The following is a 13,341-nucleotide window of genomic DNA, read 5'->3' on the forward strand; positions in this document are numbered from 1 at the left end:
CTGCTCTCTGTTAGTTGAGTGAAAATCGGGCTGATTTACACCTCTGTGTGATTCAACATTGTGACTGAGGTATAAAAGCCTTGATGGGATGACGGCAGCATGCAGAATTTTTGTTTTTGTGTTTTATGCAGAATGCTTCTCTAATTGACCAATCACACCAGCCACTGCAGCCGCTCCTGCCTGTGCATGGTTTGTGAGACCGCCGTGGCACAGTTTTGGAAGGTGCATGCACACTCTGCACAGTACCCACAACCCCTTTCGTGCAACTCTTCACACACGTGTGTTTTCACCACAGAGGCATAAATCCACCATAAGATGTGTCCCTACCCAATCAGCTTTACTCTTTTCCCTTGCGACCCCGCTAAGGCCCGCCTCCTGCAAGAGTTCAACATCACACTGACACGTCAGAGGCACACAGCGGCCTCGAGGCAGCAGATATCCAAAACATCATCCATACAGACACATTATACCCTGTCACTTCTGGCATTCTCTAATGCAATCATTTCATGCAATAAGAGTGTGTCGCTAATGTGTAAACGTATTTGCCTGACAGGCCTGGAAGCCAATCATCATGCGGGATGTGAAGGCAGGCGGTAGGAAGAGAGGTAAGGCTACTTGCTTAAATCTGAGACGGGAAATACAGTGACGAAGGGAAGTGAGCTTATCAAAGCTACACCCAGTTCTAGTTAATGATCTGGATCAAGCTCTTATTCTCTCCTCCTAGCTTCAACAGTGAGTCAAGAAGGAGGTAAAGAAGTCAGCTAGTTTCAGAAATTCATTTGTAGCTTTAGAAATGTTTGAAAATAAAGTGAAAAACCTGAAAATGACCAATTCCATCATGTATTTTTGACCATTTCAGAATTTGCTAGTTGCTAAGTGATGAAAATTTGATAACTCCTGCAACTGTGTTGAACCATGGAGATCCCAGTCTATAATGAGCATGTGTCACATCTGATAATATAATGTTGAACAATGTAGTTCAATGTCCCTATAAATATGTAAAAAATGTAATAAAACTCTTTAATGAAATCAGTTGCCAAATAATGGAAGAACATCTTGCTCTGTCGATGTAATAATATCTTTTCAGTGTCATAATTGTCAGTGAATGTAATTACATATTATATTATCAAGAAGCAAATGTCACACAATTGTGTATAATGCCATTTTTGATTAATTCATCACACATTTTATTACAGTTTTTACAAATTATTGCCTTATCTGACATTTATTATATTTTCTGATGCTACAAGGTCTGAATAATCAGTGCACTTCCAGAGTCAGAGCAAGCCAATCACTTCTTTACTCTGGAAAGGGCCCTAATATTAAATTCTGTATTCTATGACTTTTCCATCATCAGATGACAATGCTTCCATGGCCTCAAATTTTTTATCCCTTCCTGGTTTTTTACTATCATTTTTCACTTCAGAAAAAGTCAGCTGACCCACTTGTAAAGTTCGCTGACTTTGCCAGAGAAGTAACTAAATTCCCTGACAATTCCCTGACACTTTCCCTGTCTGGAAAACTCCTCTCAGAATTCCATGATATTTTAAGAATTTCATGCCCAGTGGGAGGAGGAGGAGGAGGAGAAAGAGGAGGAAGAGGAGTTAGTGCTTACATAGTTGTCCCTGGCAGACCAGCTGGGGTAGAGCTGCATGTGGAGCTGTCTCTCCTTCCTGGCCAACTCGTAGTACTTGGCCTGTTCCTCACGGGTCAGTGCATGCCACTGGAAACACACACACACACACACACACACACACACACACACACACACACACACAAAAAGACCAAGAGACTGTTATTATTCCAACCTCATCACACGTGCAGACATTCGTCTACATATTGTCACTGTCAGGTGATTTTCATGTTTTTCACTGCCAAAAAAGTGGGATGGGAGAATCTGAATAGTTTCCAGTGCAGTTTCTCTTGTTTGAGGATGTTTTTTTTTTTCTTTCTGGGAACAAGTATAAATTTGTTGAGACAAGGCAGAATAAGGCAGATCAGCCCACTGGGATCAAGAAAATGACACCTGATTCTAGAGAATTCTGGAAACAAGTTGATCGACATTCGAAACAAGCGGAATTATCTCATCCCACATGGATTTTTTTTTTACCCACTCCATTTGTTGAGAAAGTCTTACAACTTGTGGGTTCATGAAACCTTTCAAAACCAATTAGATAAACATCATATAGTCATCAGGCCAGAGAACCTTGCTTGGTTCCTGAAGAAGGGACACTCTGGGAATAGCCAACCAAATAACAGCCAAGTAAAGGGACAGAACAGATTACGACATTAAAGTGTAACAGAACATGATCAGGAAGTGAACAAATCAGGAAGTGAACACGGAGCAGAGTCATTTCTCTCTCCCGCAAATTTGGAGGTCCTGGGTCATGTAATAAACCGCATGGGAGTGAATTTACTTTGTTGTTTTCGTCATTTTTTTTTCACAATACACACTTGACTGATGCTCTGCTACCAGTGATGGTTTTAATCCCAGCAGTCCAGAGATGAACTAAGTGGAGGATTCACATGACAGAGGTTCACATTACCACAGTCCTCTCATGTTCCTCATGTGTGAAATTACAGACAGACAGAGATAAGGGATTAGTCTGTGCGTATTTACATGTGTGAGTGTGTGTAGGTTACTCTGTGCCCCATGTGACTGAGTACATACATTCAGAGTGCGTCTATTATCTGTATGTGGGTGTGTGTTCAGTGCTCACCCTCCGTCCCAGGATCTGGTTGATGGCGGCGCTCTCCTTTAGCGTGCACTCGGCGATGACCTTTGCCCTCATTTCCTTCATGTAGAGCATGAAGGCGTTCAGGGGTTTCTTGATGACCGGCTTCTTGGGCTCTTTCTCCCGCTTGGCCTCGACCAGCGGCTTCCTGAGAGGGGTGAAGAGGAGGAGGAGAGGAGGAAGAGATGGTGAGGAGGAGAGAGGGAGGAAGGCGTTTGGATGGGTTAAACAATGATAGGAAAGGCAAGGGAAAAATCTGACGCACAAAAAAGAAAAAAAAAACAGGATGGCAATTTTGAATGATGAAATTTCCTCAATGAAAAACCTGGAAATAATTTCATTTCTCTGCACAGTTTACTTATTTGTTTGTAGTAAATTAAATCCTCAGTTATCCCTGAGTTACGGTATTTCTGCCTCAAAGAGCTGCCAAACCTAAAAGAACTTCTTTAATTTTTAGTGTCCTGTAATCGTGTAAATACTGTTTCAGGGTCTTTTCCACCCTGACAAGAATAAAGTTCTTGGGAGAGATGCTACAAAGGGGAAAAAGTTCTACATATGATATAAACTGAGAATAAATTTTCAAAAAAAATTAAGGATGCACTCATACCACTTTTTCAGTGCCAATGCCAATACCAATCCTGACAACAAGACTCTAAATTTAATCTGACATTGCTATAGCGCAGGCTTGACCCATTCGTTTGGAGTTACTGGACAAAATAATTAATATGAAATCATTTTTCCCGTCAGTTGAGAAATACAGATGTCTGTGTGGCAAAAATGAAGAAATTCAAGATAGTTTGCCTCAGTTTTGGTTAAAGTCTCCAATGCAACACTGTATTTCAGCCTGGCTCATTATCCAACTAGAGAGCCAGAACAGGATTGAATATCTATGAAATGACAGCTGATGTGAAGTGAGAGAGGATGAGATAAAGGGAGGGATGGAGAGGAAGAAAAGAAAAAAAGGGATGGAGCGAACAGCAACGAAAAACAGAGGAAGACATGTCATGTGAGAGAGGATACTTACGCGTACATGTTCCTGTCATACTGGTCATGCTCCTGTTTGCCTGTAGGGGGCACTATGGCCGGGTGGGGGATCCCTGTCGGGTGCATCCCTGATGGGCCGAGCATCAGAGAGTGAGAGAACCTGGTGGAAGACAGAGGGGGAATAAAGACAGAGGGTGGAGGAAGATGGAGAAACAGGGGGAAAAAAAAAAACGGATGAAATCTTGAGTTGGTGCAGAGAAAGCAGTTTCACTCTGTGGGAGGAGGACAGCGAGCGCTGAAGCGAGTGTGAGGTTTTGGCAAGCAGTGAGCCTGAAAGCATTAAAAAGCCTCTCGACGCATCAGGGCCGGGAACAAAGGTTGGACACATCAGCCTCATTAGAGTGTGGTTTTTGGAAATGCCTCACTAGACTCACTAAATCAGGGATCAAAGCTGCCATTTCTGTCCTCTGGGCAAAATGGATTGAAACCTGACTTTTTTTATTTAACGGCAAAAGCAATATTCTGAACACAAAAGACCGACTGAACACAGGTTTTCTATCTGTTGAACATTTAGATACACTTATAGACCAATCACCTTTATGAAGTGCTAAAATTTGGAGGCGTTTATATGGTGGTCGGTGTTCACTTCAAGCACAGAGCCTCAAATGTGCTCCTCATCTTTATGCAAAGAGAGTGTAGACACCTGCCAACACTAGAGGGCGCCCCAGCCATACTGAGAGAGAGGCTGGGAGGAATGGCAAATACTCTCACATACATCTCAAGCCTTGTGATTTCAGCTTTGTCTTGTGTGATTTCTGCTTTTACGTAACAAAGTAGTAACCATGTGAGCGCTGTAACACCGATAAAGTCTCTTCATTAAAATCTGAGGAGATGTTTTCTGTAATTGCCTCCTGATACCCATTGTGCTTATCCTAGACAACAGAAACATGCATGTTTGATGACTTTTTAACAAGATCTGTGTCCCCAGCTGTGATTTCGTAGCTGATGGTGAGGCAGGTTGTCATGTTTGGTTGAGCAGCTCTGTGGAGAAAAGTGCCACAACGCACTCGGACTGGTGTGTCTGGTTCACTGAATAATTACAAATAATTCATAGTGTTTGTTTTAACCTGCCAGAAGGAGCACATGACTGGGATTTGCTGCACTGGGACAAATTCAGATGGTATCAATTAAGCTGTCAATCACAATGATAAATTAGCTTTCAAGGTAACTGGCACTTGTCTTATGTGGAAAAACCCATATCTGGAGTGCATCTAGAACCATACAGGGCTAGAAATTAGAAAAATGAACAAAAAAAAAAAAAAAAAAATCTGCTATGCAACATGAAGAAAATGTAGCCTGCATACAGTGAGGAGGACACACAGACATACACAAGCTTGCACACACATTCGTAGACAACCCCGGTTGCATGGGACAGCGTGGCAGGCTCTTAAATAAACCATGGAAAAGCAGAATGTTTTTCTTTTTGGTTTAACTTGGACAGAGGGTCAAGCGTTTGATCAGGAACATAAACAAATCAACAAACAGGAAATAATAGTCAAAAAGCAGGGAAAAAATCAGGAACCTCACATTCTTGATGGCTTCCAAGACGGAGCAGTGTGTGCATGTGAGTGTGTGTGTGTGGGCAGATGCGTGCTTCACATATGAGCGACACTGTGCGGCAATGCCCTCTGCAGCAGCGAGTAGCTTGGCTTGGCTCGGTTTGGCTCGGCTTGCTTTGACTCAGCTTGTTTTGGCAAAACACTCGACGTGTCCTCCTGTTTACAGCACGCTGATACTGCCTGAGTGCAATTTTCAGAGCAGCTGACATGAGGGCTGGACCAGCATTCACGAGCTGTGCCATGCCAAATGGAAACTCTGGATCAGGCTTTCGAATTTGATTTGTGTGCGCTATAAACAGGAGTTCATGTGGAGTGTTACCTCTTTCTCTCAGCTTGGCTCGGTGTGTTTCGGCCCAGCCGGCTACGGTACCTGGAGTAGGAGGAGGCGCTGGGGAGGTTGGAGGTGTAGGGCTGCCTGAATCCACAGGAGGACAGGGCAGGATAGACCGGCTGGCCCTGCCTGCCACGGGACAGCGGAGGGGAGAGACGGCAACTGTTGGTGTTTTCAGCCAGATTTACTGATCCCCCAAAGGGAAACTCACTGTGTCAGTGTCAGTTTCTGTTCAGTTTCACTTCATTTTCATGATTAAATTGAGTTAAAAGCAGTGAAACTGTGTATGAGGGCTCCCATGGGTCATGGGATTTTCTGGAGAGGCATTTCAAAAGTCTATGACAGTAAGTCAGTCAGTCAGTCAGGGAATTTAAGAAAAAATACTTGGGACAAGTCACGGAATATCATTTGGTCAGCCTCTAGTTATTTCTGTTGTGTTCAATAGTATTTACTGCCCCTGCAGGACAAAACAGAATAAAAAACTAAGTTTCAAATTTTGGTCAAGGAAAAAATTGTCATGTTATGTTAACATGGGTCTTGGAAATTTAACATTAAGTTATGGAAAAGTTGGGTAATTTTACATTAGACATAGAGTAGCAACCCTAGTATTAGATTTCAGTTCCATAAAATTCAGTTTTATTTGGTTCCATTCACTTTAAAATCACTCCTCTGACCAATGAGGAACCGCAGCCACTGCAATACTTGCTTCATTCGCCTGTATGATGAAACTCCGGGGATTCATGCTTCTTTTTATGTTAGCTGTCCACAACACACTGTGCATCAGTGGAAGAATCTGCACAGATCCTGGTGCTGCAGGAGCTCTTGTGCTGTTGTAACGCTTGGCGATCCCCCATCGAGAAGTCTAGATCAGCGCTGTTGTTCAGCTGTGGCTCTGTGTCAATACAACGCCTACCAAGAGAAAAGCTCACACACACTCACACCATGGGGGGTGATGGGTGTGAGGAGGGGGTGAGGGGGGTACATGTATGCAGGAGCCTTTGATATGTAGAAAAGCCCCTTCCACAATCCTACCAACCCCCCTCACCGCTTCACCCTTCTGGGGTCTTGTTTCAACACACACTCATATACAATTCCCAATCTCCATCCAACCCACCTTTTCCAATCATTGTCACAGCACACACACACAGACACACACACTCTTCCATCTTTACGACCCCCCCCAACCCTCTCCATGCTCCTCCAGCCCCAGGAGGCTGCGCTGCACAGGAAGCCAGGCGGCAGAGGGCCTCGGCTGGGGAGAGACCTCGGACCACTGGGCCCAAACCCTGCAGGACCGTTGAGGAGGAAAATCCCCTTTAAACCAACGCTGCTCAACTTTTTGCTCGAGACTAAACAGCTGCCCTGCTTGAAACTTCATTAGGATGCTGATCACAATGTGGAACTATGCAAAGATGAGGATGTAGTATCGCTCTATCCAAATTTGTCATTCAGAAATATTTCTGTGGTCACCTCATTTATTGCTCCATGATACAGAGGCAACACTTTATATTTAGATTATACATGCATTTTAAAAGCGATAATACAAGGTTAATATATTTAGTCTTTATTTAGTTTTTATTAGTCTTTATTATCTTTATTGTATATACTTCTGCATCTATTCTATTCTATTTAACTATATTTTATGTTTCTATTGATGCTGCTGTAACATAAGAATTTCCCCGTTTGGGATCAATAAAGTAAATCTATCTATCTATCTATCTATAATACACTTCTTTCTTTTGTACAAAGTGGAGCAGCTGAAGTTGGGATTTTCTACTAATATATTTATGTGAGTGTGTGTTATTGTTAAACATCTTCTAGTTCATTCTCTTTTACTTCTCTTTTTCTTGAGTCTTATCCTGTTTCATGGTAGGGGAGCTGGCCAGATTAGGTCAACAAAATCAAACATGTGAAAAAAGTATTGTGAAAACCAGAAGCCAGGAAAGGGCTGGGATTGTCAGTCTTGAGTCCGTTCACACTGCTAGATGATCAGTGTTAAAATCGCCTGCTGTGGCCCAGCCTTTAGCTGGTTCATCAAAACAACGTCTAAGTTTTAGCAAGTTTATTTCAAGACTTGCTAGGGCCCATTTAATGCCAGAATTGAATTTTAATGCTAGAATGAAATATAAATACACCTAAAAAAACAGAATATCAGGATCTATGTCAGTCTGACAGGGCTGATTTGCCACCGGACACTCAGTATACGATGAAACCACAACTTTTTTTAGGACCTCTGAAACCAAACTGAAGCTGTATTTAACTGCAATACGAACCTTTTAAGTTAAGTTTAGATTATACAACACAGGACATTTTAAGACATTTTCAGGACCTGCAGACACTCCGACAGGGTCATAACCACATCCACAATGACAGATTCCCCACAAGCACACACACTTACCCGAGCATACACAAACATACAAGAATATATCTACCTACACATGATGCACATGAACACACACACACACACACACTCATACCCACAAATACTTCAAGCAACACAAAGAGTGGCCCCCTCTCAACAGAAAATGACCCTTTGTAGACAGCGACTTCTCCGTGACTCTACAGGGACAGAGACTCTTTACTCAGACAGAAATTCCTCTCTGTGAAAGGGATGGCTGGACAAAGGCATGCTGGGAATGAAGATTTCCATGTTCACATGAGGCTGAGCAACTTGTTCTTTTGTACTGGCTCATTCCTTGTGTCTATTATTTCTTACAGTTGGACTAGAAATGACTACCACGTAATTAAAAGACTGCAAAGTAATGCCATGCTCAGTCAGTGCTGTTAGGTTTTGAAATGTTAATGGGGGACCGTTGAGGGGAACAGCTATCATACTTTGCATTTCAGCAAAAGACAACCTTATCTATCATATATGCCATGAGACACAAATGGCCTCAGCAAAAAACAAGACCCATGACTGCTCTGCACTTCAGCAGCTTCCACTTTAAGGATCAGTAAGTTCAATTTTTAAGGGTAAAAAAGTCCTTGTTCTCAAGCCAACAAAAGCAAACGACAAAGCAGCTTTATTACAATGCTTTGCATCATTATATGTCACTTCTTTACAAGACGTTTCTGTTGGATCGCTGCTCCAATTAGCTCGCTCACTCGTCACCGATGTGAAAATGTGACTTTTTGTCAATTATAGGTAACTCCGCGGGACTGCAAGGGCCAAAGAAACTTTTTGATGTTGCTGCAATTCCTCCTGATCACCAGTAGAGGCTGACGCAAGTAGGAGATTACTTAACGCCCCTTTAACTTTGGGTAGATGTTGTATTTGTTATCACAACATCCCGCTGACAGCAGTCTTCCCTATAAATCTGATGGGGAATGAGAGTCACAATACATCTACGACTAATTCTTGATACCCTGCTGGTCCCAGGCAGCAAACCGATCAGCTGAACAGCCGCGGGACATATGGAGGTGGTCATGGAGGGACAGGAGGCGCGTCCAGGCTATTGTCCAAACAATGGGAGATCACTGTTTGACATTTAACCATTCATTATCCTCCTGCTCCTCAACACAGAAACACACTATAAGGAGCCAAGACACGCAGATAATCTGGGTTAAAGGAGATTAGCTGTTAATAATGATATTAAAAATCCATAGTAAGTGCTCTTGTCTGAAAAGAAGATAAAACGGCTGTAAATCACAATCATGGGACATGGGGAGCGTTTGGAGCGAGACAGCTAGATGTCCTGCAGAAACATGAAAAACAGACACAGACATGCATGTAAGCAAATGCACACACACACACACACACGCACATACACACACGTACAAAAATACACACAAAAGCTTCTATTCCAAATCTCCATGACATTTGATGTAAGCCTTTAACCGTTTCTGGAGTGGGATTTATTCATATTCATTCGTCCAGGCGGAGATAAGAGGTTGTAATAAATGGATTTGCGTAGCTGATCCACCAATCAATGGATGCCTGACATTATGAGTTAACAATCAGCCAGCTCGATATTATGAGCCACAATCAGCTAAACTGAATTCAGCCGAAGAAAACACTAAATGTGAGGAGCGATACATGCGCCCACTGGAGCGTTTTCTGCTCCGTCCCCAAGAGGAGCTGTTTGGGAAATCTAATCCAGGATAAATGCAGGCTGAGGCGACTTTTGCAATGTCTAATTCTTGGGGAAAGAGCCAAACACACACACACACACACACTATGATACGATACTGGCTCCGGGATACTGATATGATACTGTGTGATATAATAACACCTACTTTGGTTGCGAGTTCATTTGAGACTAATAGTTCCTTCAGTTGCACGTCACATGTACATTGCATTTTCCTGTTTATTTGTTTATGAGCTAGTGGCACACGCTCACCTCAAAACTGTAATTACAACTGGGAGTTTCTGAGTTGTAACATTTCATGTCAGAAAAAAAAAAAAAGATTGCTTTCTACTTCAGCAGCAGAGAGTAAAATCTACTTCCTGATATTTGGTCTTTATAGTTTCATAAGACACAGTGAAAAAAAAAAAAAAAAAAAAAACAGCTTCCTAACGCCACCCATGTTTGACGCTTTCTGGTTGCTGTGGTTACCGGATATTTCTGACCAGAGGATTTGAAAATGACTACAGTGCCACGGCAAGGCTCAATTTGGTTGTGCCTACGTTTCCCAGAATCCACTCCGTCTACACTGATCCTAGCAGGGACTGTTTGGATTTGAGGGCAGTGAATGAGCTGAGCAGCAGATCACATGACTTGTCCTCATGTATTTCACCAGGTTACTGTTTCACTCCTCCTTTACACGACCTTTTCCTGTAAATGACACGCAAGTCGAGACAAGACTCCTCACTATTTAAGTTTTTTTTTTTTTTCCCAGTAAAGAAGCTCGATGAGTAAATGCATCTTTTGTTCCTGGTGATGTTGCGGTTGGTTTTTATTGTCCCTCTGCATCACAGTGTCTCTTGCAGAGTTTTTTACGACTCGGCTATCCCTCGAGATGTCCCAGTTTCCCACATTCCTCTCGTTTTGACCAGAGGCGACAGGTTAACACACGACCTACAGACGCGGCAGCGAGCGCGAGAGGACGTGGTTTCCATGCCAACGGGAGTTTGGGTTCGCCGGCTTGACTGCGTGTGTTGACACCAGATGAGACAGTGATGTATGGATCACTGGCCGAGGTCAGGGAATGAGTGTGTGTTTGTGTGTGTGTGTCAGCTGAGATCATCCCGTATGACTGTGTTCATGTGGCTGCCGTGGAAACTGTGAGAAGACGGTTTTTCCGGAAGTGGTGGTTTTGGTCAGTCTTTGTTTTGAAGAGTGAACATTTGGTCGGGCACATGTTGGTGCGTTAAAGGGAAACGCCAACTTTTAAAGAGACTGATGTGTTGGATAACATAAGAGATAACATCATAACTGATCTTTTAGTAGTAAAATGATGATAATGATAAAGTCACAACATTCTTCATAAAACAAGCATCAGTACAGCAACAAAACAACAAAAGGAGACATGAGGAGTCATGAAAATAGAATAGATGATAATTAGAAATTATTGTGGAACTATTTCAGCTGAGCCACCATGTATTCATACGCTGATTTTTAGCAGTGCACAGTCTCCCACCACCTACCACCTTCTCTTGCCATTGAAACAGTGAAAGTAGTCCCTGGTAATTGCTACGATATTTTTCACCTCATATTTTCTTAAATTAATGTTTTAATATTACTCAGCATTAAGATTTGGGGCTGCTACAAGTTTTTTCTCCCTTTTTTTCTCACTTTGAAGATAATGTGAGTCGCCAACTATCACTTACGGTGGTGTGTGCTCAAGAGTCCAACGCTAACCCTAAAGCGCAGAGTGAGCGATCCACCGGGAACACGCGCACACACACACACACACACACACACACACACACACACACACACACTGATGAGTTCACTGATGGGTCAACATCCCCAAAACCTGGTGTCTTCCTTTAATTCATCCTTTTAAGTCATCACAAAGTACACAGAGGACTGAGTGTCTGTGCATCAAAGTGTGTGTGTGTGTGTGTGTGTGTGTGTGTGTGTGTATGTGTGTGTGTGTGTGTGTGAGTGTGTCTGACTCACCAGCCCATGGAGGGAGTGATCTGACCAACGCCGCCTGGGGGGAGGGAGTAGAAGCCTGAGAGGTCCTGGGACTGGGGCCTGTGAACGCCTGGAGGACACACACACGCACACACACACACAGACACACACAAACTGGTTACAAGCGGTGCAATCCCTCTTTTCTCATTTCAATCTCACACACTGCTGCTAAAAAGGTCAAAATCGCTTCCTCTGTCACACACACGCTTATTAAATGTCGCGATCTGTCTGTCTGTCTCCTCTTTTACTTGCTTACTTACACACACACACACACACACACACACACACACACACACATTGAAAGGGTGGATGGCCCAGAGTCGACCCTTAACACAAGTCACCCACACACACCTCCTTGTTCCCATCCTGTCATAATGTGTTTGTGTGTGTGTGAGTGTGAGTGTGTGTGTGTGTGTGTGTGTGTGTGTGTGTGTGTGTGTGTGTGTGTGTGTGTGATTGCCGGGAACTCATGTTTTACTGTTTTACTCTATGCTGCACCAGCACCTTTTTAAAATCAGGGGCTCCATACAGGAGGGGAAAAAAAAGTTCCCTCATGTTAAAAAAATGGCAGGGGGGTGAGGTTATAGGCCCTGTTTACAGTGGGAACACACACACACACACACATGCACACACACACACACACACACACACACACACACACACACACACACACACACACAAAATAAAAAAAGTTTCCCTCTCTTCTCTTTCCTCCTTTCCAGTTAGCATGATCTTACAGCAAACATGACATTTTCCATCTGAAGCCACATCTCTGCCCTCGACCAGTAAACACACAGTCTCTCTCTCTCTCTCTCTCCCTCTCTCTCTCTGTCTCCCTCTCTCTCTCTGCGCCCTTCAAAGGAAGTCATTTGTCAACAGGCAGCACCTAGCACTTAGCGTGGCCGGGCTGCTAACCTGTGTTTGCAGCGGAGGAATGCTGCAGATGACTGTAATTTGGCCGCGGCTCCGGGCCTGTCTCAGGACCCCGGCCGCTATAAATCTGGACGACAGGAATGTGACTCAGTCAGTCAACCTGTCTCACCACTCCCTTCCTTCAGCTCCTCCCTTTCGTCTGTCTCACCACTCCCTTCCTCCCCCTCGTCTCCTCTCCTTCTCCTTCCTTCCTCTCTCCTGTCGCCTCCACTTCCCTGCTCTCTCTTTCCTTTCCTTTCTTCTATCCTGTCATCCCTCCCTTTCTTCTCCTCCTTCCTACCTCCCTAATCCTCTCCCTTCCCCCTTTTGCCCTCAGTCTCACGCCCGTATCAGCCTATTCCTCCCTCTCGACTTCTCATTTTTACCTTTCTCTGTCTTCTCTATCCGAACTTTTTCCATCCCACCTCACTTCTGTTTTCATATACATGAGGAAAAATAATGCTATGATATCTATCTATCTATCTATCTATCTATCTATCTATCTATCTATCTATCTATCTATCTATCTGTGTACGAAGGTGATTTTCATGGTTTACTTAGAGGAAGCCATTTCAGGCCATTTGAGTCTCATTGAGAAAGTTAAAGCCTACAACCCTTGGATTTATGAAACCTTTTCAAAAGTAATCAGTTCAACTGAGAAATGCACAAAAAGTCTG

At 43.3% G+C, this 13,341-nt stretch overlaps 1 protein-coding gene across 3 annotated transcripts in view; it reads right to left on the bottom strand.

The window, feature by feature from the left end:
• tcf7 (transcription factor 7) overlaps nt 1-13,341 on the bottom strand; it is an 88,832-nt gene that overhangs the window by 10,252 nt on the left and 65,239 nt on the right. For all 3 annotated transcript variants that reach the window (XM_030069220.1, XM_030069221.1, XM_030069222.1), the window contains exons 5-9: nt 11,735-11,822; nt 5,709-5,798; nt 3,760-3,879; nt 2,721-2,883; nt 1,616-1,723 (exon numbers count right to left, since the gene is read on the bottom strand). In XM_030069220.1, the coding sequence (XP_029925080.1) occupies nt 1,616-1,723; nt 2,721-2,883; nt 3,760-3,879; nt 5,709-5,798; nt 11,735-11,822 (569 nt within the window). The remainder of the gene's footprint in view (nt 1-1,615; nt 1,724-2,720; nt 2,884-3,759; nt 3,880-5,708; nt 5,799-11,734; nt 11,823-13,341) is intronic.

This window comes from Myripristis murdjan, chromosome 14, assembly GCF_902150065.1.
Source record: "Myripristis murdjan chromosome 14, fMyrMur1.1, whole genome shotgun sequence".
NCBI lineage: Eukaryota > Metazoa > Chordata > Actinopteri > Holocentriformes > Holocentridae > Myripristis > Myripristis murdjan.